Genomic DNA, 23,249 nt, shown 5'->3' on the forward strand with positions numbered 1-23,249 from the left:
ATTTCTGATCCCAAATCCTCCTCCACTCTCTCTGGCCTTTATCCTTCCTCCAGGGGCTCTATTCCCCTTACTGGGAGTCCCCAGCCCCCTTTCCAAGCAGAATCTTTTTCTTCCTGACAGGCAACCTGGGCCAGGATCACCCACCTTCCTGACACTGGTCACCATGCTTGTTTGGGTTGGAACAGATGTGGCAGGCAACACCCTTGTAGTCTGGGAAGCAGAGGCAGGCCCCATTGCCCAGGACCCCATCGCTGCACTGGGGGTGGGCAGGAGGCAGGATCAGTCACGGGGAAGGGACTCTCCACACCCCCTCCCCCATCACCCCTTTCCACTGTGGGCTGGCTTTGAGCTCCTGATCCCCCTGGAAGACCTTATTCTGGAAGAGACCTTCCAAATCACCAATGCTGCCTAGGAACTAGTACCCTAAAACAGCAGTCCTCAACCTTTTGGGCACCACAGACCAGGGCTCCTATGAGAATCTAATGCCTGCTGATCAAGGTGGAGCTGAAGCAGTGACGCTCGTGCTGGGGAGCGGCTGCAAATACAAATGAAGCTTTGCTCGCTTGCCTGCTGCTCACCTCCTGCTGTGTGGCCCAGTTCCTAACAGGCTACAGACTGGTACTGGTCCATGGCCCCGGGGGTTGAGGACCCCATCTTAAAAGGCACCTGGCCCTAGAGGCTTCATGGGTGACCTTTGCTCAACCTGGAAACACATAACTCCTGTGTTCTTCCCTAGCCAGGTGTTAAAGTAACCCTGATGTTACAAAGTGGCAAAAGAAAAAAAAGCACTCCCCCCAAAAAACATAGCACACAAATAGCTTTTATGAAAATAGATACAAAATCTAACTAATTAACTATTTCTAATTAAAATAGTAAAAATAATATGATCCAACTTCTACTGCCTAGATGTGAGGGAACTGAATGAAGCCAGAGAGAGGTGGATTTGGTTCACACACCCAGCCAGTCACTGGCCAGCTCGAGAAGACCCTGCCTCCCCGACTCCTCACCCTGGGGCAGGAGGGAACTCACGTTGCCTTTGCCATAACAGGGGTTGGAGAAGCCCCCCGGACACTGTGCACAGTCTGGCCCAAAAAACCCTTTGCAGCAGCCAGGTTTCTGTAAGAGACAGAGCATGCCTCTGGGTCTGTCTGGCACAATGCCACCCCCACTGCCCAGGCTGCTTCTGCTCCCTGGTCCCATCTCTGGAGCAAGGGGGTGGGTGACCCCTCTGTGACTCCCGTTCCACCACTAGGATGCAGCCCAGCTCCCTGAGGAAGACAGCCCACCCAGCCCCAGCCTGGGAGCCCCAGGGGAGAGCAAGTGCCCCAGGTTACTAGACACTAAGCGCCCCATGCCCAAGCTCACCAGGATGGTCTGGTTACAGTAGCGGGCACAGCCCTTCTTCAGGACGTTGAGTCCAGTAGGGTCATGGATGTAGACACACTCTTCAGGGGAGATGTCCTGGGTGGGCCGTGCAAGACTGGTCAGCAGGTATAGGTCCTTGGCAACCCCTTCATCTGGCAGCCCTGGTCAAGGGACCTCTGTCCCCTGGGTCTAGCATTCCCACCCTCCAGGTCCAGCCTAGCCTCCCAGCCCCACTGCCCCACCTTGACCCCAGGCCGAATTCCTGCTGGACAGTTAGGAGTCAGCCCTGAGGGCTGGGCCAAGGGATGCTCACCAGCTTCACGCTGTTGGGGGGGCACGTGTCGGTGGTATTCAGGGCTTGGCAGTCCACACAGGAGCCCTGGGAAGGGCAGGGCAGGGGAAGAAGGGGAGAACAGTTAGCCCTGGTTTATTTATTTATTTAGCAAACCCTAAGAAAGTGGCATGAAGCTGAGAGCTGAGGTATAAAAAAAGTCAGCCACAGGAGGGCCAGGAGAGGGCCAGGAAGAGCAAGAACAAAGATCCTACAGTGGATAGGAGCTTGGTGCTGAGAGCATGAGAGTCCCAGGCTTTGGCAGGGAGGCTGAGGACAGGATGGAAGATGCAAGAGTGATCTCAAAGGGGCAATCAGCAGAACTGCTGAGGGGATGTGGGAGAGTCAAGGTGAGTCTGTGAGGTCTGTGTCTGGACCCCAGAGCCACCATGGGCCCACCCACTGACTCGAAGAGAATTTCTCTTGGAAGATGACCTATACACCAGCAGTGCTGGGGGTGTCAGAAATGCCCGGGTTATGCGGTGTGCACTCACCACCACGATCTGGTGCTGTTCCTGGATGCAGTGCTTGGGTAGAATGGGCAGAATGGTCGGGGGCAGCAGGATGCCCTCCAGCATGTGGATCACGCCATTGGCAGCCAGCATGTCCACTGTCCGCAGTGGGATCCCTGCAGGTCCCAGCAGGATGCGCCCCTGTGGCAGAGCCCAGTATGCAACCAAAGCAGCCCAAAAAGCTCAGTCCCTCCCCTGATGCCACCCCCACCGCTGCAGCTCAGTGACATGAAGGCCCCGCTGTCTCTTCTCCCTGCTCCTGGCAACACCTTCTGCTCTGGCAACACTGCTCCAGCCTCCCTGACCCACGTAGTTTCTGCCACATGGAGCGACCTCCCGCTACCAACCCTGCCACCCATGTGCTCCTCGCCCCCCTCCTCCTGGAGTCCTCCCAGACTGTCAGGCTCCCAAAGGATTGATCTGTGCCTGTCTCCCATATGACCCCCACCAGAGCCTGCAGGCCACGGGGCTTGGAGCACAAAGGTGGGCCTGAAAGAGGTCAAATAATTGGCGAGTTATCACCAGTTCCTCCATTGGGCCACTCATTCTAGGTGTTCCTGGATCTCACCTCCTCAGATATATTCACAGACAGGACCTGGTTTGCCATGGTGAGAACTCGACCCTTGGAGATGAGCTTCTCAACGGTCAGCTGGGACAGAGGAGAGGGTGGCCTTAGGCTGGGTACGAGCCACACATTTTGGGGCCACACCCAATCCTGTCCAGGTGACTCACACACACCACCTTGGTCTCTGGACTCTCCTCTGTGCTAAAATAGTCCAGACGGGTGAGGAGAGAAAAAGGAGCCCCTCGGAAGGCCGAAACCCACAGACAAATCCCTCGACAGCCCAGCATCAGATGCAAGCTGGCCGTTCTCTGGGAGGGGGACCTCTCACCTGGCCATGGCCATAGATGTGGTACCTCACCAGCTCCTGAAGTTTGGAGAGACCCTGGCAGGGGAGAGAGGGTTGACTGCTGGAGGCCCAGTAGGAAAAGTAGAAGCCCTGACGCCTCTAGATTCCCAGTCCCTTCTCTCTGCCCAGCTTACTGCTGTGAAGAGGTAGATGAGGCGTCCGTCACGCAAGTTGTCCACAGCTTCATTGCTTGGGGCAAAGACTGTGAAGGGCCCAGGCCCATCCAAGATGGAGGGCAGCCCGCAGTTCTGTGATGGTGGGAGAAAGGCTCAGGGAGGCTCTGTGGCTAGCTGCCAACTCTGAGCCATGCCTGGGCCCTGCCACCCTCAGCCCACAGGGAATCCCCACCAGGAGTAAGCTGGAGACATCAGCAATGGGTCCATGCTACTGCAGAACCTCAGGGTGGTGATGGCGAGTTCTAGGATGGAGGCTACTCCAGGACCCCAGATCACTGTGGAGCAGATTCTGGGCAATGAGGGGGCCCAGCCCAAAAGATCAGATGGGCCAGGACTTTTCCCCCCAACTCACCTCCAGGATGGTTTCAAACCGGCTGAAGGCCTCAGTGGAGGCAAGGATCTGGCTAATGGTTCTCTGCAGGAAGGGACAAGCATTAGGGCCACAGAGAAGAGGGTGAGGCTGCTTCAGTATCAGAGAGAAAGGCACTCTGCCCCAGCCCCACCCAAAACTGCCCCTGCCACCTCCCTGAATTCTGTAGGTGTCAGAGGTCACCCAGTGGCACAGGGCTGGGGAGAAGAGGACATTGGCTTACCTTAGGGTCTGCAGGGAGCTCTGCTGGGGGCTGCCACCGCAGGGCGGAAACTGTGTGGAAGACACCATTAGCTGCTGGGTAGTTGATCTTATGGATGGTGAATGTCTGCTGGGGCAGGTCTTTGTATTTGTAGGTGTACTGCTGTCGAGAAGTGAGAACTCTGGCTCAGACTCCACATGTTAATTTCCTGCACTGAGGCCCTGTCCCATCTCCACACCTTTGCTCAGGCTGTGTCCCCAATCTGTGACTCCGCTGGTCGCCAGGCCGGGGTTCTCCCCCTTACCATGAAGCGGTTGAAAGTAACGGTGATCTCCTGCCCAGCCAGCGTCCACCACCTGCGTGTTTGCTGCTGGGTCCCTAATTCCTCCAGCATGTGCTGCCCTGCGATGATGTGCTGTCTGCAGAGCTGCTGGGCAAGGGATGCCTGAGGGCACAAGGGGATCGGGGTGCCTAGGGGGCCCGGGGCGGGTGATCTTCTGCGTGCCACCCTGCCGAGCTACAAAGGGGACAAGATGGCTCCCAGGCCTCAGTTCCCCAGAGTGGAGACTGGGAATTCTCTCAGGCCTTGAAGCCTGGGGCAGGGTCCAGGAAGGGGGCAAGGGCTGGCAGCCAGCATCTCGATGGGGAGGGTCTCACGTTCATGGTCCTGGAGGGGTTGGAGGAGAGGGACGGCACCAGCATGGTGGATGAGCCCAGTCTCACATTCGTGGTCCTGGAGGGGGTGGAGGAGAGGGACGGCACCAGCACGGTGAATGGGCCCGACGTGGTGAGGATCTCCCGGCAGCCCTGGTCTGGGGGTCCAGGAGAGGGTGCATCAGAATGGATCTGGGGAGACCCTAAGCCCTCAGTCTTCTGTTTTAGGGAGTTGTGTGTGTGTGGGGGGCATTGGTTCTAGGATGTAGGGTAGATGTGGGCATCAGGTCTGGGGAGCTAGCTCTCACCTCCACTATGAACCCCACCCAGTCCACCCTTGTTTCCATAGCGCTTGGGCAGAGGAACAGGAATCTCTGAGGAGTCCGCGCCCTCCCACCCTGCTAGCAGTGCTGGGCACGAGGGGCAGGGTCACACACCCAGCATGGAGAGGGCGACTCTCATCCCCAGGCCGGTCTTCTGCACCTCGTGGAGCAGGTGTCCGTAGCAGGCATGCCCATCCCCCACCTGGCCCTCCTTGCACACACAGCTGGGGGGTGGGGAAAACTGGTTGGAGCAGGGGTGTGGGGCCAGTTGCTACCTTCTGGCTCCCTTCCTCCTGTCCCCACGGGGCCTTGAGCTGAGGGTGCACACATGTGCACACCCGCCCCTGCCCAGTCTACCCTCTCTGCCTTGCCCTTGGTGTCCACCCTGAGGCCCCTGTGCCCACCTGGTCTTTCCATCGGGGGTCACCTGGCAGGTGGCTGACCGGTCACAGGAGTAGGGAAAGCAGTAGGCAAAGCAGCCCGCGAAGGCATTGTGGTTGACGCTGACCAGGCCTGGCTTACATCTGCAGGAGGCCTGGGCCACGGGGAAGGGCCAGGATGGTGACATCATGTCCAAGAGGACTGCTGGCATCTGCCACGCCCACAGAGCTCTACTCGGCCCCCACAACCACTCTCCATGAAGAGGGTGCTATCCTTTTCCCATTTTAAAAATGGGGCGGCTGAGGCTCCCTTTACTCAGGGTCCCACAGATAGTGTGGGTGGGTGGATCCAGCCGGGGTCCCCACTCACCTTGCCTGGCCCCTGGTACAGACACAAGGTGGAGTTGCTGGGGCAGCCACCATTGTTGGTGTTGCATGGGTCCTGCGGCAGACACACCGTCCCATCACCATGGTAATTCTTGGGACAACGACACTGCGCGTGCCCGCTGGGGCTCACTGAGCACTGGGCCAACGGGGAGCAGGGTGATGGCCGGCAGGGGTCGGGGGCTGCCAGGGCAGAGAGAGAAAACCCAAGTGAGCTGGGCACCCAAGAGGCTGTCTCCTCCAGTTTCCATTATGATGACCCAAAGATGGGGTGAGTGGGTTGATCTAGACCTCGAGGACAGGCAGTCTTTACCTCCCTCAGGGACAGTTCTCCCTGCCTGTAAATGGCCAGACTACACTTGCTGATTTAGAAGGATGTTCTCCCACCGCCTGTTCACCCTGAGCTGGAGCCCTGGACATCTAAGTCACAGACTTACCTCGGCATTCGCGGCCCTCCTGAGTGTGGCCAGGCAGGCAGCTGCAGGTAGGGGCCTCCGTAGAGCACTGGGAGTTCTGGGGACAGTTCAGGGCCTGGCACACAGGCACCGCTAAGCGGAGAAGGGAAAGCATTACAATGGCCGAAGCCCCAGGTTAGGGAGGAACACAGGAGCATATGTGCTCTGCTGTGTAACTCTGGCAAAGGCCCCGTTCTTTCTGGGGTTCTGGACAGTTGAGGTCTCAGATGAGACCTCCCCTTCCCCCTGACCACTTGTGTGCCTCTCCTACTTAGAAAGAAATTCGGCTGCAGGCAGAGGTCCTGCTAAGTCTCAGGCCCCGTCGTCCCTCACCTAGTTGACCTCTCCTGTTCTGGCCACCTATGACCCGCTGCCCAGGCTATCCCAGCAGCACTGCTCACCTTGGTCGCAGCGGGGTCCAGTGTATCCAGCAAAGCACAGGCAGCTTCCATCCCCAAGTGGCCCACGACTGCACACACCATGCACACAACTGCACACTGCGAGGAACACATAGGAACAGGTGGGGCCCTAGCCTCTGGGTGTAACCCAGGGACACACAGGGACATTGAGTTTCTGCCCTCTGCATTTCCAGAACTCAGCTCCAACAGGTACAATTTCAGGAGTCCGGAGTTGCGATGCAGGGCCACAGGGGGAGTGGGAGCCCAGGGAGGCACCTGGCCCAGCCTGGGAGTTCAGGGAGGGCTTCCTGGAGGAGGCCTCCAAGAACAGCATGATGACAAAAATTTTTGTCTCTAGAGAAGAAATGCAAGGCTGAGAGACTGGGAGGGGAAGCTGGTGGGGGCCGGTTGCAGGGACTGAGTGTCTACGGGACCCCAGGTGGACATTGGCCCTGTCTTCCTGCCTTGCCAGCGCTCACCTGACTGGCAGTCAGGCCCAAAGCGGTTGGAGTCTTGGCACTCCTGGCAAGCTGAGCCACTGAAGTTTTCCTGGTGGAAGAATATGCCCAGTCAGTGCAGCCTCTCCAATGTTTCCCGCCCCAGCCTGCCCGGCCCTTACCTGGCAGATGCAGGTCCCGTTCCTGTCTATGCCATCCAGGCAGGTCCCGTGGCCGTTGCATGGGGTCTCTGCCCCCCCAGGGCACTCTGTGGACACCCCCCCGCCAAAGAACTCAGCTGTGTTCCAAGAACTCTCGATTCATCCCTGACCCCAACATCTCTGGGAAGACCCAGACTCGGCCCCTCCGCAGAGCAGCCAGAGCCAGGTGGCAAGCTATGTTGGTTCCTTAAATGATCAAGGTGAAGGGGAATGCAGGCAGATCCTGCAGAGGGGGAACCAAAGGCTGGGGTGCAAAGAGCAAGGTGGGACCCCACCACCCCATACCGTAGCACTGGGACCCCCAGTAGCCAGGGCAGCAGGCCTTCTGCACCACGTCCTTCCAGCATTCCAGGCTGCAGCCGCTCATGGACACCAGAGAGTCCCCCAGCTGCACCTCGTAGCTGGGGACAAAGCATGAGCAGGGCAATGAGAGCGACTCCCACACGGCAGCCCCACCCCAGCCTGCTGATGCTGGGTTCCAGTGTTCTTACTCCACCTCCCCTCTCTTTGCTTGGCCCAGAGCTGAGCACAAGACCTGGCACATAAGTGCTCAGTAAACACTACTAGCCCCCACCTTCTTATTCCTTCCCCACTTCCTCTCTTCGCCCCACTGGAGGAGCCAACAGATGTATGAATAAGCGAGTTCCTGCCCTTACTTCCCAAGACTTCCAGGCTCTTCCTGGTTCCCTGACACCCCACAGGATACTCCCAGAAGTGGGCAAAGATAGGGGTGGGGATCCACACCGGCAGTCCTGTGATATCTTCTTCGGGAAATTCTGAAGCCAGCCCGAGGGACACACCTGCTTCTTGGCGGCAGGGCACATGGTGCAGGGTACATGAGTGATAAACTTGGTCTTCACATCACAGTGTCTGGATCGCACCTGGGCCACGAAAGGGGTTTGCAGTGAAGGGGCTGGCCCCTGCACTAGTCCTGACTCTGTACTGATCACGGCAAGGCCTAGCAGCCCTCTCCAGGCCTTGTTTTTCCACCTGTTCAGTGGGGAGGCAGTGAGGACAAAGGAAGGCCCTGAAACCTGCCTGTTACAAGTTGAGACTGCCATAGTATGTCCCTGTGTCCACAGTCACATATCTCTGCTCGTGGCCTCGAAAGCACTTTGAGAAGTCTGAATCTATACTTTCTGGCATCAAAAGAATCTAGTCATTTTGTTCTACCTCAGCCAACTCAGATGAGGAAACTGAGCTTTGATTGGGTAGCCCTTGCTGAAAACCACCCATTGACAGGATGTGAATCAGGCATTTGAGCTTGGACTCTCCACCTAGTGATCATTCTTGCCTTTCATTTAAAAATAAACGATAAACGACATGGCTGACACTGGGAGAAAAATGCACCCATCCCTACTTTGTTCTAAGCATATCCCCACCTTGCTGCCAAATGACCCTCTCAGCAAGCCTAAGGGACCCAGGAGTCTGCCCCAGACCCAAGAGGCTGACCTCCGTACGCAGGCATATGTGAGAGGGTCTGCCTGAGTTTGGGCCCTGGCAGGCATGTTCCCTGAGACCTCAGCTCAGGCTTGGCCATGGCCCCAAACCGGCCGGGACCCAACGGTGCACGGCCCATTATCGGATGGGCAATGGTGACAGCGAGGGAGCTGAGAGAACCCAAGCTGGAGGCCCAAGAAGTTTCCTGGGGGAGGTAACAATTGAGTTAGGGCCTAAGGGAGGAATGAGATTTGGCTGGAGCTGCGCTCCTGGCAGAGTGGATAGGAGAGACAAAAGGCACGAAGGGGAAAGGAGTAAGTGATCATGTGTGATGAGGCAGAAAGCAGCCACGGAGAGGCTGGAGAGGGGCTGGTGGCCAGGCCATCTAGGCGAGGCTGAGTAGGGACAGCCCCATGACTCGGTTTGTGTTTTAAATGGCCGTCTGGTTGCTACATGGAGAAAAGAGGCATAGGCAGTAAAAGAGGTTGTCATCTGAGGGTGCCAAGAAGGCCCTGCCCGAGGGTCCCATTCATTGCCCTGCCATAGCTCCTGCAAGGCCACCATCACTGGGACTACCTCTACAGCAAAGAAGTCCCAGTAACCTGTAGCACTGTACGCAGGAGGGACGGAAACTAAACTCTTGGTTGTAAACGGGAGAAAGAACCATGGGAAGGTACATTTTAATAGAAGAGAGGTTTTTAGGGGGCTTGGGGCATGGCCTGGATAGCTGAGATGTTCTCATGCTGACCATACCTGTCCAAAGGGAGTGAGCCCAGGACATGTTTCCTAGAACACGTTACAGATGTGTGGCCTCCCAAAGCAAGAGAAGAGGAGAAATAGTGATCAACACTTTCTTCTGATGAATATGAGGGTCCTAGGGCCTTTCTATGCTGTGATCGACACTTTCTTCTGATGAATATGAGGGTCCTAGGGCCCTTCTGTGCTGTGATTTGGCCTTTTCCGCTCATGCCTTTGCGGTCTACAAAGAGGGAAGCTGTGAGCGGCCTTAGGCTGAGCTGTGGGCTGGGAGTGTGGTCTCATTCCCCACCCCGGGCTCAGTCTTTGCTGAGCCAGGGAGCATCTAGGAAGTTGGGTAATTCCAGAGTCAGGCAGCTGCTGGCTCAGGGCAAAAGCTCTGCAGGTGGCAGGCTTTTCTGAGGAACACCTGCTCAGCTGGGCACAGCTGCCAACGTGGTCACCACTGGCCCAGGACCAGCCCTTAGAAGAATGTCAGTCAGCCTTGGAAAAGGGCTCAAGGGGAGTGGGAGCATACTGTCCTCACTCTTTTGATGAAGCAGTGGGTGAGGCCCAGGCACAGGGAGGAAGCCAGAGCCCTGTGTCCTGTGGTGGACAGTCATTCACAGGATATCTTGTTTGTAAATGGCTGTGAAATGGTGATAAGTGGATAAGCCGGCAGCCAAATCATATTTCTTTCAGGACCTCCCCACAGGCAGGCTCTCGGGCCTCCTCTGCCAGGCAGCCTGGAAGAAGCATCAGCAGTCCTAGCCCACAATCTCACTGTTGGTCCCGTGGGCAGAGTGAGGCTGGATTACAGCCAAATGCTGAATCAGATTCCCTTCTTCCTGGAGGCACCTCGGGATCCGCCTGCGCCAGGCGAGTGCTGCCCCACTCCCTGCCCCAATCCAGAACTGATTTTGCAATGTCTGCTTCTCACAGAGACACTGCTGGGGAAGTTGAGGAGACATGAGGTGTTGAGTCTGTTGTGAGAAGGTGGAAGAAATTCCTCCAAGCTGTGGTCCAGGGGCCAAAACCCTACTTCAGAGGAAGGAACCTCGAAACTGTTTCCCTTGCCCTAGATCAATGCCTCCCTGCCTTCAAACTCCAGCTCCACCAGCACCAACACACTCCTAGCACAGAGGAGGTGCTTGGTAAAATGCTATTGAATGGACGGGTGCTAAAAGCCCCTCCTCCAGGAAGCCTTCCCTGCCTCTACTACCTGAACCTGCCTGTGTTTGAGTCTTGCTCCTGCCACTCACTGGCTACGTAAACCAGAGGTTTTTCCTTCCCCTCAGAGCCTCAGTTTCCTAATATTTACAGAGAGTCTCATACTACATGGGGTACTGGGAGGGCTGAGTGACTGAGGGTGTGTGAGAGGAGGCCAGTATTGGTGCGTCCCTATACGCAAGAACCCTTTGGACCCTCTTCCCTGACCCAGACTGGCTGAGCTCAAGCCCCCGAGCTCAGGCTTAGAGGTAGTCTCTGACAAGGAAAATTCCTGGCCTGAAGCCCCTCACTGATCCCTGTTCCCAGAACACGAGGAGGTGGAAAGGCCTGTGAATTCCCTAGCACTGTACACACGGGGAAACTGAAGCAGGGGTGAACAGGAACTAACCTGCAGGAACAGCCTGTAACCCTTGGCTCTTCCACTCCACTGTCTCCTTTTTAACCTCAGATGTGCCCATGCCCAGTCCTGACCTGGCCCTGAAGCTGGCGAGGCCCCTTTCCATGCCCCTTCTCTGAGCGACCACAAAGCACATCACAGCACACCACAAAGAGAACAAGCCCAGTGATGACAGGGGGCCTGGGTTCCTGTTTTCGTTCTGCTTGGCAGTGGAATTCTGGGCAAGTCTCTTCTCTTTCTGGATCTCAATCTGCCTGTTAGTGACATGGGGATAGCAGCGCCTGGCCCAAGAATCAGATGAAGTGGGCCTCAGAGGGAGGGTCTCTCGTGGAGGCAGGCCCCAGCCAGGCGACTCTATCTCTGTACTCAGGGTGGGTGGCTCTTCCAAAAACTCGGAGACAATGTCCCTACTGTGGGGCCTGGGTGGGCCCACAGAGAGGCGGTCTGGAGGGGCCTCACACGCATGGACCTGATGACCGCGTACAAGGATCATTCTGCTCCTCCCACATGGCTGGATGGGGAATTGCAGGTGGTGGTCTGGAGCACAGCTCTAGAGCTGGACTGACCTGTTTCCACCATCCTTGGGCCTTGGCTTCCTCAGGTGGAGAACAGCAGGACCCATTGCCCAGGGGCTGTGAGGATTTGAGGGGATAATGCCAGATGTGTGCTGCGGACTTGATAAATGGCAGCTCTTAGGCCTGAGGGTGTTATCGTTGACTGCCGTTTACCCAGAGGGACTGGGGTCAGTAGACCTCATTTTGCTTCTGGACACTCTTGGAGCTGGACCTTGGCGCATATGTGCGCGCGTGCGCGCGCGCGCGCACACACACACACACACACACACCCAGTACATACACACGTGTCACATGAATCTCTCAGTTTGTCATTCCTGCGAGGGTTGGGGGTAATAAAATCTCCAGTCTAGAAACCAGGCCTCAGTCCGGGCTGGGAGAGCAGGAAGATGGGCCTGGCTCTGCGCCTCTCACCCTAAGGCTGGGGAGACCCGGGGGGAAGCTGCCCATAGCACGCACGCCACAGCATATCACAACACATCACAGCACACCACACCACATGCTGGCTGGCTGGGCATAGTTAGAGAAGGGCAGGCTGCCACTCCTGCCACTCCGTGTAGCCACACACACTCCTCAGCCCGGGGAGGTGGACACAACAGCCTGGCCTCTGTTTCTGCTCAGGGAAGGTCACACTGGTACCCTGACTTTTGTGTCTCCAGACCTGTGCCAATCTGGGTACACGCCCTCCTGCTCCCACCACTAACCAGCAGAGCCTGGACACCATGTCCCCCTGCAACTGGCTCATACTCACCTTCTGTCCCATGAGGATGCTGGAGCCTGCTAGGTAGAAAACCAAGAGGCAGAGCAGGAGACGGCCCTGGGGCCCTGCCATGGCCGGCAGCGGCTGGCGGGCACACTGTCCAGGACAGAGTCAGGGTAGCCTGTGTGGGGAATGAGCTCTGGAAGGCAGGAACAGGGCAGGCAGGCGGGATGGGGCGGGCACTTGCTTTAAAAGCAGGCTGGAGGCCCCGCCAGCTCACCCCCACAGGAACCCGCCAGGATTTCCTCCTGCCTATCAGCAGCCTGCAGGCGGAAGGGTAGGTGTTGGCCACTGACCCTTGCATGGATGGCTTCGACCCTGCTTGGAGCTTCCTGGCCCAGGACTCTCCTCCTGGTATCACAGCCCCCAAGTCCACCATTAGCCATAAGTCTGGGGTCTATCAGGGGCTGTGAAACAAATTCAAATGCAAATGCACACAAGTCCTCACACTAAGTGTCTGTAAGCCCAGCTCATTTCAGTCAGAGGCTCTGGGGGATTCTAGGTGTTGAGGGTAGGGCAGCTCCTGAATCAGATCCTTTTGCCTTGATGTTTTCAACTGCTGAGGGCACTTGCAGGCCTCTGACTCCCTGTTAGGCTCTGTGCTAAGTGGACAACACTTGCTCCAACTGCCTCTCCGACTGGTCCAGCCTCTGACCTTGTCCCTATGCCTCCCTCCTCTCCCCAGGGGCCTCCTCGGTTCTCTCCCTGCAGCCAGCGCCCCTCCCTTCTGCTTCATCTGGTCTCTACTCAGGAGCCCTGTACCGTGGCTTCCACTGCATTCCACACCCCCGTCCACTCAGGCTGGCCTCTCTGCCCCAGACACATTAAGCAACTCTCTTGGTGTTACTGTCACCCCAGATCCTCCCACAGGGACTTACCACAAGGCTGTCTCAGGTCAAAGGTCACTGGCCTTCATCTCCTTATAGAGCTAGGCACCAGTTGACCCTGGTTTAAAATTATTTTCTGTCCCCTGCTGGGATGTCGGCTATGGGAAAACAGGGACAGTGTCTGGCTGGTTCACACAGTAGATACTCAATATAGATTCGTGAAACAAATAAATGAATGCGTGAATGAATGAAGGTGGCTTCTTTTATTATCCCTTACTTGTGGGGAAACTGAGGCTCAGAGGGGCTAAGTAACTTTAGCGTCGCTCAGCTAACCAGTGTTAAGATCCAATCCCAGAGCTGTTGCCTGCAGTGCCTCCCCACAGTAGGGCAAGTCCTTGTTAGACCCAGCTAGATCAGCTGTTACATGTTGGGCTGTGGGGACTAGAACAGTGTTAGCCTAGGTGGTGAGGCCTCCATGTGTGTGCCAGCCCTGGGTGCGGTGCAACCTGCCTCTGGTTGTCACTGTCGTTTACAGACTGAGATGAAGACAAGTGACCATTTGTAAATGCCTTAGATAATAGCCTGGTTGGGGGGAAGCCTTGCCATCTGCCCCTCCTCCTCATCCTCAGCAGGCTCCCCCTCCCCCTACCAACTCCTGGGACAGTTGGACTGGCCACTGATCTGGCTGGGGGGTGGGACAGTGGGGAGACCTCTTAGTCAGCCACCCCTCCCCATATGCTCAGTCTCTCTGAGGCCTATGGGTCCTCTAGGCTAGGATCCCTACCCTACTAGCACCCAGGGAAAACTGAGGAGCAGAAGCAGGCCTGGGAGCTGTGTTGGCCACTCTCCTCCCCAATTTTGACCAAATGGCCCCATGCCTTGGGGAATGAGGCTCCTGATTGGCCAGGATGAGGGAAGTGGGTGGGGTTTAAGGGCCCTGCTCTAGGAGTAGAAATAAGTTGAGGAAGGGTTGAGCACAGGAACTGGGTCCCAAATAAATCCCACATCCTACCTCTGATCTGGCTGGGGGGATACAGTGGGGAGACCTTACCCTTAGTCACTCCCCACACCTCAGCAGGGGCCCCTGAGGCGATCCCCATTTCTCAGGACACAACAGACATAGATGGGCACTCCACCTGGGCACTATACCTGGGCTACCTTCCCACAGGCCTTCCTGCTATAGCCATCTTGGTGAGACCCTCTCAGACCCTACACGATGAGGGAACCCAGACTCTAGGCTGTAGCCTTTGGTGGGGTTGGGCCCAGGTGTGACATTCCAGACCCCCAGGAGGCAGAAATAATGAGCTAGAAGTCAGGTGTGCCCCAGAGTTATCTACACTCATGTTTGCCCTGAGGCTCATGGTTCAGCTAGCTACACACCAGCATGGCCCAGTCCTAAGGCTACCCAAGCAGCATCTGGTCTTGGGAGAGCCTGTACCTTTGCCCTCCTTTCCTCCTTTCTTTCTCCCCAATACCTCATGTTCCAGTGTCTCTAGGGCACCCTCTTTCCCTCAGGTCAACCATGTCCTAGACCAATGCCCTAGTGGGGGAACCCCAGTGGCTACTGAAATAAAAGACTCAGACTGCATCAAACTCCACTTTATTGGACTAGAGAACATAGGTAACAGGAATCACACTTGGTGCTGACAGCTCTAGGTCCTGTGTTTCCATCCCTTTTAGCTCCAAGGCCTGGGGGAGCCCTGCCCCCCACGGGGCTCTCCCACTCATCTGGACCAGGAGAAGCCTCCACTTTGGAAAATTGCACAGGGTGGGAACTTCCAATGTGCATTTTGCTGCCAGCTTCATGATTAGCAGCAAATGCCCACAATGACAGCAACCGCAAGACTGGACTTGACATTTCAAGAAAGAACCCATAAAAGAGTAAATAAGACCCATGACGCGGTGTGTTAACAACAGTCCTATGACAGAAGACACAACACTGCTGTGCCCAGCCACGCTGCACGAGGGGCAGCTAACAGATGCATGGGAGGATAATGGCACACAGAGGCCCTAGAGGGGCTGACACTTTCACTCCCAGAATTAGAAAGAAAGAATCAACTGGACATGTGATGTTCATATTTTCTGGGAGGAAAGTCAAATAAAGGTACCAAAATGGAGGAGAAATCATTTTAAAAATAATGAAGAGAGCCTGCTTCCCTGCACTGAGTGGATGCTAGGCTGGACATGGAGGGCAGCAAGAGCTGGCTGCGGCCTGGGCTAGCCAGTGAGCTCAACGGGCAGCTCCCGGCCACACAGGGCCTCCCACTGGCGGGCCAAGAGCGAGATGAGCTTCTCGCGGCTCTCAGCACTGGGGACAAACACTTGCCACTGGACTTCACGGCCCTGGCCAGCTCTGGCTAGGCCACCTGGTGCCTCCCCAAAGTGGTCCAAGGTGACATTGCCCATGAGGTCATGGCCCTGCACATCATCAAAAACAAGAGTGAGAGCCTGAGGGTAGGTCTGGTACCCCATGAGCACACGGTCTAGGTCCCGGACACGGCGGCCATCGTCTAACTGGTACCGGTCCCTCTGTGGCGGCTCTTTGGCAAACTCAGGCAGTGGATAGTGGACGAGGTCCTCGTCCAGGAGGAAGATCTCGGCGCTGGTGAGCAGGAGCGTTTTGGGGTGCAGCATACCCCTACAGCGCCCAGGTGGCGGTGTGCCCACCTGGAAGGCCTGCACATACAGCAGGATGCTGAGGGCTGGTGCCCTCTCTGGGTCAGCCATCTTCTGGGCCACGATGAACGTAAGGTCCCCAATCTCCTCCTCGCTGGGGTAGGTAAACTTGACGCGGCTTGAGTGGATCAGCTCATAGTTCTCCATCTTCCCTGCAGAGAGACCCCCGCCAGGGCTATAGCCTGGAATTGGCCTGTGGTGCGGCTGGGAGCGCCAGCTGCCCCAAGCCACCCAGAGTTGGCAGCGTGAGCTATCTGTCATAGGTGGGAGAGAGCATGCCTAGTCCCCCTGCCCAGGAAGAAACCCACAAGCTAGCAGCCCAGAGAAGAGCAGACATTTGGGGTGCATCTGCCAGATGGTCGAGGGTTTGCTGAAACAGAGACCGTGCCATGACAAAGCCCATGTAAAACCTTAGCTGGCTAAGCAGGACCAGAGAGAAAAAAGAAGAGAGACAGAGGCAGAGAGTTGCTTTGGGGCCTGCTGTGGCCCTTGGGGTTGGCAAGGCCCATGATGTCGGCCCAGACGGCCTGCCTACAGCCTGAGCTGGATGGGGTTACCTGTAGTCTTGTTCCCAAATTCGGAGTAGAAGTCCTTGTCGACAGGCTCAGGCGAGGGCGTGCGTTCCAGGGAGGAGAGCACAGCCATGAGGTGCTGAAGGAAGCAGTGCGTCAGGTAGCTGTCCCGAGTCAAGCATGTCACCACTTGCACTGGGGAGGAGCCTGTGGGAGAAGGGGCTGGTCATGGTTGCAGACAACCCAGTCCCTGCCCTGGAGACATCTCTAGGCCTTATCAGGTCAGCCTGGACCTAAAGACCACAGAGCCAGGGCCAGGAAGGGCCATGTGGGAAAGCATCACGGAGCCTGGGGACACGGCCATTTCTCAGGCAGGAAGGGCTGTGACATTTTTCTGGAAGGGGATATAGAGGTATTAGGGAAAGAGCTTAGCTTTCTCTCTTCAGGAAGTATGAGTCAGAAACATCCTGCCCTTAAGCCCGGAGCCCACTCTGCCTGCCCTCCCAGTGCTGCCCCAAGCCCTCTGGGGTAAGTTCTGCACTCTCAGCAGTTCCTAAAGCTGCTTCCTCCCACTCTGGTGAAATGACTTGTGGACACAGATAACTCTGTCTGTGATAATGTATCCACATATGAAAGGTGGAAGCCCACTGGTAACACTGGCCTTCACCTAAAATAGAACAAAGCACAGTGGTCACTCACCCGTCAGCCGGAAATACTGGTCAAAAAGCCCAACGTTGACTGTTTGCAGGTCGCTGAGTTTTAAAACAAAGCACTGGGAGATGTGAAAGGGACTGTTGTTGTAGTCGGTGTTTTTCTGATGCCAGAAATCTGTGATAGAGAAAAAGGGATCAAGGGTGGTGGTAGCTGTGGAAAGAGAGCATGAGGGGCCTAGGGGCACAGCTGCATTCAGCAAGAATGGGTCCCCTGGGCTGGCCAGGCCTGCAGAAGAGCCACCACCACTCTCTATGCATATAAGGCCTCGCGAGCAATGCATTCTAGGGTATGAGCTGCGCCTGGCTGTGGAGTCAACAGGAGCCTCCCACTGAGACCCCAAGAGGCAGAGGCTGTTCAATCATTCATCATGGCTAGTTCCCACATCCTTGCCGGGCCCTGGCTGGGTGCTTTCATGCCTAGTCTTAGGTTCCTCATGACAGTGTCAGGCAGGAAGTTAGTTGTTTTAACCCCTACCTTCTCAGATAAAGGATTCTCAGTCCAATGCGGACGAATCACTGCTGCCTGATGCCACACAACTGGCTCTAGAGACGGAGCCCAGCCTGCCTCCTGAGGTATGGGCTCCAAGCTCCCAGGTGTCAGCAGGCCCGGGTGCTTACCCTGCAGTGGCTCTGAGAAGTAGCGGCGGAGGCCATCGTGCAGCACGAAGTACACGGCCTTGGTGGAAAGCAGCATGCAGGCGGTCACTTCCAGCCCCGGGGTCTGGTAGAACACCACTGAGGACCACATGAGGTGCCTCAGCTCTTCATTTTCCACCTGGACACAAAGGGGGCGGGTTTGAGCCTGCAGGAGAGCAGCAGGACACCCCTTCTATTAGTCCTAGTGTCCTGGTGACATGCCCACAGCCTTGGTCAGGGAGAGGCAGGAAGGTCATCGTACCTTGTCAATGGATTAATCAACTTGGAAACAGAGAGGAAGCGAGGGGTGGGAGATGGGTGTACAGCAGGGTCTGTCTGGGGCCCAAGGACAGCAGTGGCCACAGGGAGAGACAACTGACCAGGGGAGGGCAGCCCAAGACCTCCCTACTCAGACCCCCAAAACTGTGAAGAGCTGCAGCTGGGGGAAACAGTCAGTACAGAGAAGTTGGAGAACCTGAGGCTGACCCCAACACAAGCTCTGCCATAGCCCCCAGGACCAACTATGCTGCCTTTTTCCACTCCAATGCCAGCCAGCTAGACCAGTGCCCGGCCACTACCTCGGCAATGCTGCTATGGAAGAACTCGATGATGGCTCTCCCCCGCAGGCTGGCAATGTGCTGGAGTGAAGGGCAGGCGGGCAAGTGTGAAGGGATCTGATTCTCCTCCGAGGTGGACTGGATCAGGTGCTCGCTCGGGTACTGGGTGGGAGCCTCAGCTTGTGCCAGGGCCTCTGCTGGGGCCGAGGTTGCTGCTGGAGCTGGAGCTGGAGCTGGGGTCTCCTCTGGGGCCAAGGCCTCCGCTGGGGTCTCCACTGGAACCAAAGCTGGCATCAAGGCCTCCGCTGGGGCTGGAGCTGGGGTCTCTGCTAGGGTCTCCTCTGGGGCTGAGGCTTCTGCCCGGTCCAGAGCAGGGACCTCCACTGGGGTCGGGACTGGTGCCTCCACTGGGGCCAGGGCTGGGGCTGGAGCCTCTTTCAGGGCCTCCTGAGGATGCTGGTCATTGCTGCATCGCCCAATCCCCCAAGAAACACCATATTAACATGTGGACCCCAAATGGAGATTCATATGACATCTGCAACCTCAAAGTGTGAGGGGAACACATGTACCACAAGCTCTCTCTGCAGTCTAGGGATTTCATCACCAGGTTCCCTATAAGACGACAAAATAGCAGAAGGGAAAGTGCCCAGGCCTTTTCTCTTGGGAGGAAGATGGGCAGATGGGGCCAGGATAAGCCATTTGGTACTCTGGAGCTTGGACAGCCAGCCATATGTGACCCATAACTAAAAACTTATTTTGGGAAGGAATTAGAAGTGTTAGAAATGCCAGAGTCCAGAGCACAAACCCATGTGCCCAGGGCTGGGACATGGGCGCATGTAGAGGTGGGAACCAAAAACTTGAAAACTGTCCCTCAGTGTGCCTTTGGGTCCTCCTCAGGTAGATCAGGCTCTCCTCTGATCCAGCCACCACTGCACATGGCCATACTACGTTTTCACTGGTCTGTTCCCAGTGAACAGTGGTCAAACAGTGCTCAGAACAGCCTATGCACCTACATGCCTGTGGCCCATGCTAAGGAAGTCCTTTGAACATCGTCCTCTCAACTGGGCAGTCCAGCTATCAAGTGAGATCCCTAGGGCTCTGTTTTTGAATTGGGCCACATGCCCCTAAGAAGCCTGTGTGTTGTCTTCCTGTTGTCCTGGGGCAGAGATACGTCTGCAAGAAGGAAGCAGGGTACCTGCTTTCTGCAAGGGAGTCCCCACTGTGGACAGGTTCCAGCCAGCCTCGGGGGTGGCAGAGAAATGGAGACCAGGTGTTACCACCCAAAGCCTTAGCACAGGGGTAGGGAGATGGAGAGAGAGCTATGCAGGGCACAAGCTGTTCTCTAGCACCTAGAGGTATCAGGGGTCTCTATAGTGGGCATGAGACTTGAGCTGGACATAAGAGAGTCACCTGATTCACTGAAGAGGCTAGAAGCCCTCTGGAAACATTAGCTGGGGGGCTGGGCTGGAGGGAGAAGACAGGTCTCATGAGGTGCTGGGGTGAGGACAGAAGAGAAAGTGAGCTAGACTGGGTCTCAGGGAATAGTAGTATGACAAATACAAGGATTTCTTGCCCAGGTTGGGGAAGCCCCAGCACATATGAAGCCAGGGGGCAATTAAAAGAGACAGGGGCACACTCAAGGGCATAGGCCCCTTGAGTCCCAGGAATAGGTGAACTATGGGTATGATCATGATCCTCAGTGGGCTCCCTGTACCCCTAGCCCCAGTCAGCCCTCAGGGGAACCTGGGGAGGAAGCCCAGGGAAAGCCAGGTTCAGGGGGCAGGAGCGAGGTACGAGAAAAAGAACAGGCAGGGCTGCTACTCCTTCCTTCTTTGTGCCTCAGTCTTCCTCCAGAAGAAAAGAAGCTTTGCATCAGGTAACCACCCAGCTCACACACTCACACCTTGCTGCTCTCAGCCAACAGGTTCCTTTGGAAAGCACTCTCCAAATTACATGCAGAGAGAGGACCCGTCAGCCACCCAGGTCTTCCTGGGAAGGGGTGTGTAGCTCCCAAAAGAGGAAAGCATGGAACTGGGTGTCAGAGGCAGGCAGTGCCTAAAACAGTACCCCGAGCCACAGAGCCAGCCACTGGACTGTGAGTTCTTGACGGGAAGAGGCAACAAGAGATGCCTGGGCCCAGCGGAGCAGAGTGGAAAAGGCCAAACAAGGTGGCAGCAGCGCCTTCGGCCTGCCCTGGTGGCAAGAGCCTAGTGATCCAGCCTGTCCTGTGAAGCCCTCGGATAGAAGCAGCAGCCCAGCCCTAAGCCCAAGGGAGTAAGGACACTGATGAGGGTGGTCAGGAGCTGAAGAGCAGCTGAGGAACTAGGCTTACCCTGGACCCACTTGCACAATGCAGGTACTCAGAGATGTGGAATGGGGTAAGTAGTCTCACATACAGATATGTGAACTCTCTGGGTACATTAACAAGCCCCATGCTTCCAGCTCCATAAGCCTGTGTTCAGTCTCACCTGGCCCTGCCCTCAGCAAGCTGGCCATCCACAAGGTGACTCTGGGACTGGCCCCCAGTCACAGGGGTCTTGGCGATAACTACAGTCTTCAAGTCCTGCAGAGAGGCCCGCAGCTGGTTGTAGATGCGCAGGAAGTGAAACTTCTCATGGGGCAGCACAAAGATGGCGGTGACAAAGCGGTAGCCCACAAGCAGCTCCAGCACATGGCCATCGGCAAAGGCGCCACGAGGCTGGGTGCAGCTGCGTGTGGGGTCCAGCAGCACAGTGGAGAGTGGTACGCGACTAAGCTTGAAGCTGTTGCGGTTGCGACAGTTGTGGGTGCCACGGTTGGGCATGGGGTTGAAGTCAGCCTTGATGACGTTGAGGTGCTGGGGTGTGAGTAGCAGCCAATAGGGGATAGTGGCGGACTTGACGGCCTCGGAGGGTGCACAGCAGGAGCGCCGCACGGCTGAGCAGAGCGTGCAGCTGGCCCACTCGATGTTGCCCGAGTAGTCCCCGGCTGCTGTCTGCACCATCCGCTTGTCGCTGTAGACCAGGTAGACAGGGAAGCAGCCCTGGCTGCGCTCCTGGCAGCCACCTGCCACCTTGTAGAAGGTGAGCAGCTGGCGGAGGAACTCCTGCAGGCTGGTGTGGCTGCCATAGAGCACGGGGCTGCACAGCATGGCCATGTGCTGCGGGGCAAAGCATGAGCGCAGGTCGGCATGGAACTCATGCAGGTTGGCGGCATCTGAGATGATGAAAAGTGTGTTCTCGCTGTGCCGCACCTTGAGCACCAGACACAGCTCTGGCATGAGGAAGCCGAACTCAGTGAGGTCGCCATGTGGGAAGCAGAAGACGAAGCGCAGGGATGAGAGGATGTGTTGGCTGCTGCCCCTTGACTCCTGGTGCGGGATCTCGAAAACAGCGATGCCGAAGTCAGTGAGCACGAGGCAGGCAGCAAACTGGCGGATGCTACCCTGCACATGGATCAGGAAGCACCACAGCACTTTGAGGATGCGAATGTGCTCCAGCAGGAAGTCCTCGTCTGCACCCAGGGCCCACTCCAGGGCCAGGCGCTCCTCCTCACCCTCCTCCTCTTCCTCCTCTCTCCGGCCTCCCTCTTCTTCCTCTAGGTCTGGGGGCCCCATTTCAAAGTAGCGGTTCTCAGCAACATCCTCCTCCTCCTCGTCATCCTCACCCTGCTCGCCTTGGCCCTCTTCCCGCTGATTGGCAGCCTCAATCCAGGCTGGCAGCTGCCGCTCGATGGCCTGCCGGATGAGTGTGCTGAGGCGCTGGATGAAGTCCTGGTTGGTGGCTGTGTAGCCAATGCAGGTGAAGGGTAGGAAGATGATCTGGCCGGAGCCAGGCACCACCTGGACCTCTGGCTCTGCATGCTCCGTGCTATGAGAGAAGCCATTTCAATGACATGCTGGTCTGGGACATCCCACCTCCCAAGTCTAGGGCCTGCTGCTGCACACTGGTTCCATGGAACCTGAACTCATGGGTCTCCCAAGACTCCTAAATAGCCGACTCTATTCCTAGGACAAGTGCCCTGGTAGCGAGCCAAGGTTCTAAAAGGTTAGAGCTGGCAATTTCTTCAGAGTCCACATGCCCAGGGCTCTAATGACAAGTGTCCAGCAGAGTCCTTCTCATATCATGCAGGATCCCCCAACAAAAGCATCATAAAGACTTTGCAGTCATTCAGATGCTGGCCTTGAGCCCCAAAAGCAATCAGTGCTCAAGGGCATTAACTCATTAACTTGTTGACAATAGTTTCCTTTGGAGGCACCCCATGGCAGGGGGGCTCTTAGGACCTTCACATTTAAATTCAAGCTTCTCTTGGCCACCACTGCCCTTATGAAAAAATATGAGTACAACAGGGCTGGGAAACCTCCTCCACAAAGGGTCAGGGAGCAAATACTTCAGGCCCCACCCACATCTTTTTTTGTTTAAAGCAGCTCTTTAAGAATGAATAATCATTCTTAGCTCATAGGCTGTAGACCAAACCAGCCTTGTTCTGATCCCTAGTGTAGGCTAACATGGGTCACGCAAAGTTTAGGAATTAGAATTTAGAAGCAGACCAGAGCCCATCTCATGTGTGTTTATTTATTTTAAAAGAAATAGTCTGGAGAAATTCTGTGAACAGATTTTTAACAAAATCTAACTGGTTACCACTAGCCCACAGCTGAGTACATGCAGAAGGCCCCAGAATGCCTTCTTACCCCCTTCTTTACCTTGTGCTGCCAACAGCTCCAGATACGTCCCTTAAATCATCGGAAGGTCCCTATCAGAGAAGGAAATGTCGTCAGCCCCAATCTGCTATATTCATTCCCTGGCATCTAGCAGGTACTGGACCTTGAGCCAGGTACCTTACTTGTCCTCCTTCACTGCCCTGTAGGAAGTTTCTCACCATCCCACTCTCTCCTCTGGGGTGGATTCCTGGTGGCAGAGAGACCCCCAAAATTATCCCATCAGTGCACAGTAGCACTGATTTCCATCTGTCTACTCCCAGCCTAAATCCCTGGGCCAGAGCCCCTTGCCACTCTACAGCTCAGTTTGTGCCCCTGGGTCTGGCACCTGAGTGCTCCCTATGCCACCTCAGAGGGTCCACATGGGCAGTCTAACAAC

At 56.3% G+C, this 23,249-nt stretch overlaps 2 protein-coding genes across 8 annotated transcripts in view; both read right to left on the reverse strand.

The window, feature by feature from the left end:
• Window positions 1-12,423, reverse strand: part of STAB1 (stabilin 1) — a 27,291-nt gene extending 14,868 nt beyond the window's left edge. The window contains exons 1-22 of one of the 3 annotated variants that reach the window (XM_016121891.2): window positions 12,245-12,423; window positions 7,864-8,000; window positions 7,405-7,520; window positions 7,081-7,166; window positions 6,941-7,010; window positions 6,465-6,560; window positions 6,046-6,156; window positions 5,595-5,791; window positions 5,249-5,379; window positions 4,959-5,068; window positions 4,525-4,679; window positions 4,172-4,312; window positions 3,889-4,029; window positions 3,648-3,710; window positions 3,254-3,367; window positions 3,102-3,155; window positions 2,777-2,857; window positions 2,191-2,349; window positions 1,679-1,744; window positions 1,366-1,461; window positions 1,030-1,116; window positions 145-256 (exon numbers count right to left, since the gene is read on the reverse strand). In XM_016121891.2, the coding sequence (XP_015977377.2) occupies window positions 145-256; window positions 1,030-1,116; window positions 1,366-1,461; window positions 1,679-1,744; window positions 2,191-2,349; window positions 2,777-2,857; window positions 3,102-3,155; window positions 3,254-3,367; window positions 3,648-3,710; window positions 3,889-4,029; window positions 4,172-4,312; window positions 4,525-4,679; window positions 4,959-5,068; window positions 5,249-5,379; window positions 5,595-5,791; window positions 6,046-6,156; window positions 6,465-6,560; window positions 6,941-7,010; window positions 7,081-7,166; window positions 7,405-7,520; window positions 7,864-8,000; window positions 12,245-12,325 (2,404 nt within the window). In that variant the 5' untranslated portion in view covers window positions 12,326-12,423. Of the gene's footprint in view, window positions 1-144; window positions 257-1,029; window positions 1,117-1,365; window positions 1,462-1,678; window positions 1,745-2,190; window positions 2,350-2,776; window positions 2,858-3,101; window positions 3,156-3,253; window positions 3,368-3,647; window positions 3,711-3,888; window positions 4,030-4,171; window positions 4,313-4,524; window positions 4,680-4,958; window positions 5,069-5,248; window positions 5,380-5,594; window positions 5,792-6,045; window positions 6,157-6,464; window positions 6,561-6,940; window positions 7,011-7,080; window positions 7,167-7,404; window positions 7,521-7,775; window positions 8,001-12,244 lie in introns of all 3 variants that reach the window. The other 2 variants (XM_016121893.2, XM_016121892.2) reach the window with 2 other exon arrangements.
• Window positions 12,424-14,664: 2,241 nt separating this feature from the next.
• Window positions 14,665-23,249, reverse strand: part of NISCH (nischarin) — a 30,824-nt gene continuing 22,239 nt past the window's right edge. For all 5 annotated transcript variants that reach the window (XM_016121874.2, XM_016121873.2, XM_016121872.2 and 2 more), the window contains 7 exons: window positions 22,856-22,905; window positions 20,643-22,022; window positions 18,196-18,640; window positions 17,600-17,756; window positions 16,968-17,096; window positions 16,314-16,475; window positions 14,665-15,908 (listed from right to left, as the gene is read on the reverse strand). In XM_016121874.2, coding sequence (XP_015977360.2) covers window positions 15,298-15,908; window positions 16,314-16,475; window positions 16,968-17,096; window positions 17,600-17,756; window positions 18,196-18,640; window positions 20,643-22,022; window positions 22,856-22,905 — 2,934 coding nt within the window. In that variant the 3' untranslated portion in view covers window positions 14,665-15,297. The remainder of the gene's footprint in view (window positions 15,909-16,313; window positions 16,476-16,967; window positions 17,097-17,599; window positions 17,757-18,195; window positions 18,641-20,642; window positions 22,023-22,855; window positions 22,906-23,249) is intronic.

Source organism: Rousettus aegyptiacus, unplaced genomic scaffold (assembly GCF_014176215.1).
Source record: "Rousettus aegyptiacus isolate mRouAeg1 unplaced genomic scaffold, mRouAeg1.p scaffold_m13_p_4, whole genome shotgun sequence".
Classification (NCBI taxonomy): Eukaryota; Metazoa; Chordata; class Mammalia; order Chiroptera; family Pteropodidae; genus Rousettus; species Rousettus aegyptiacus.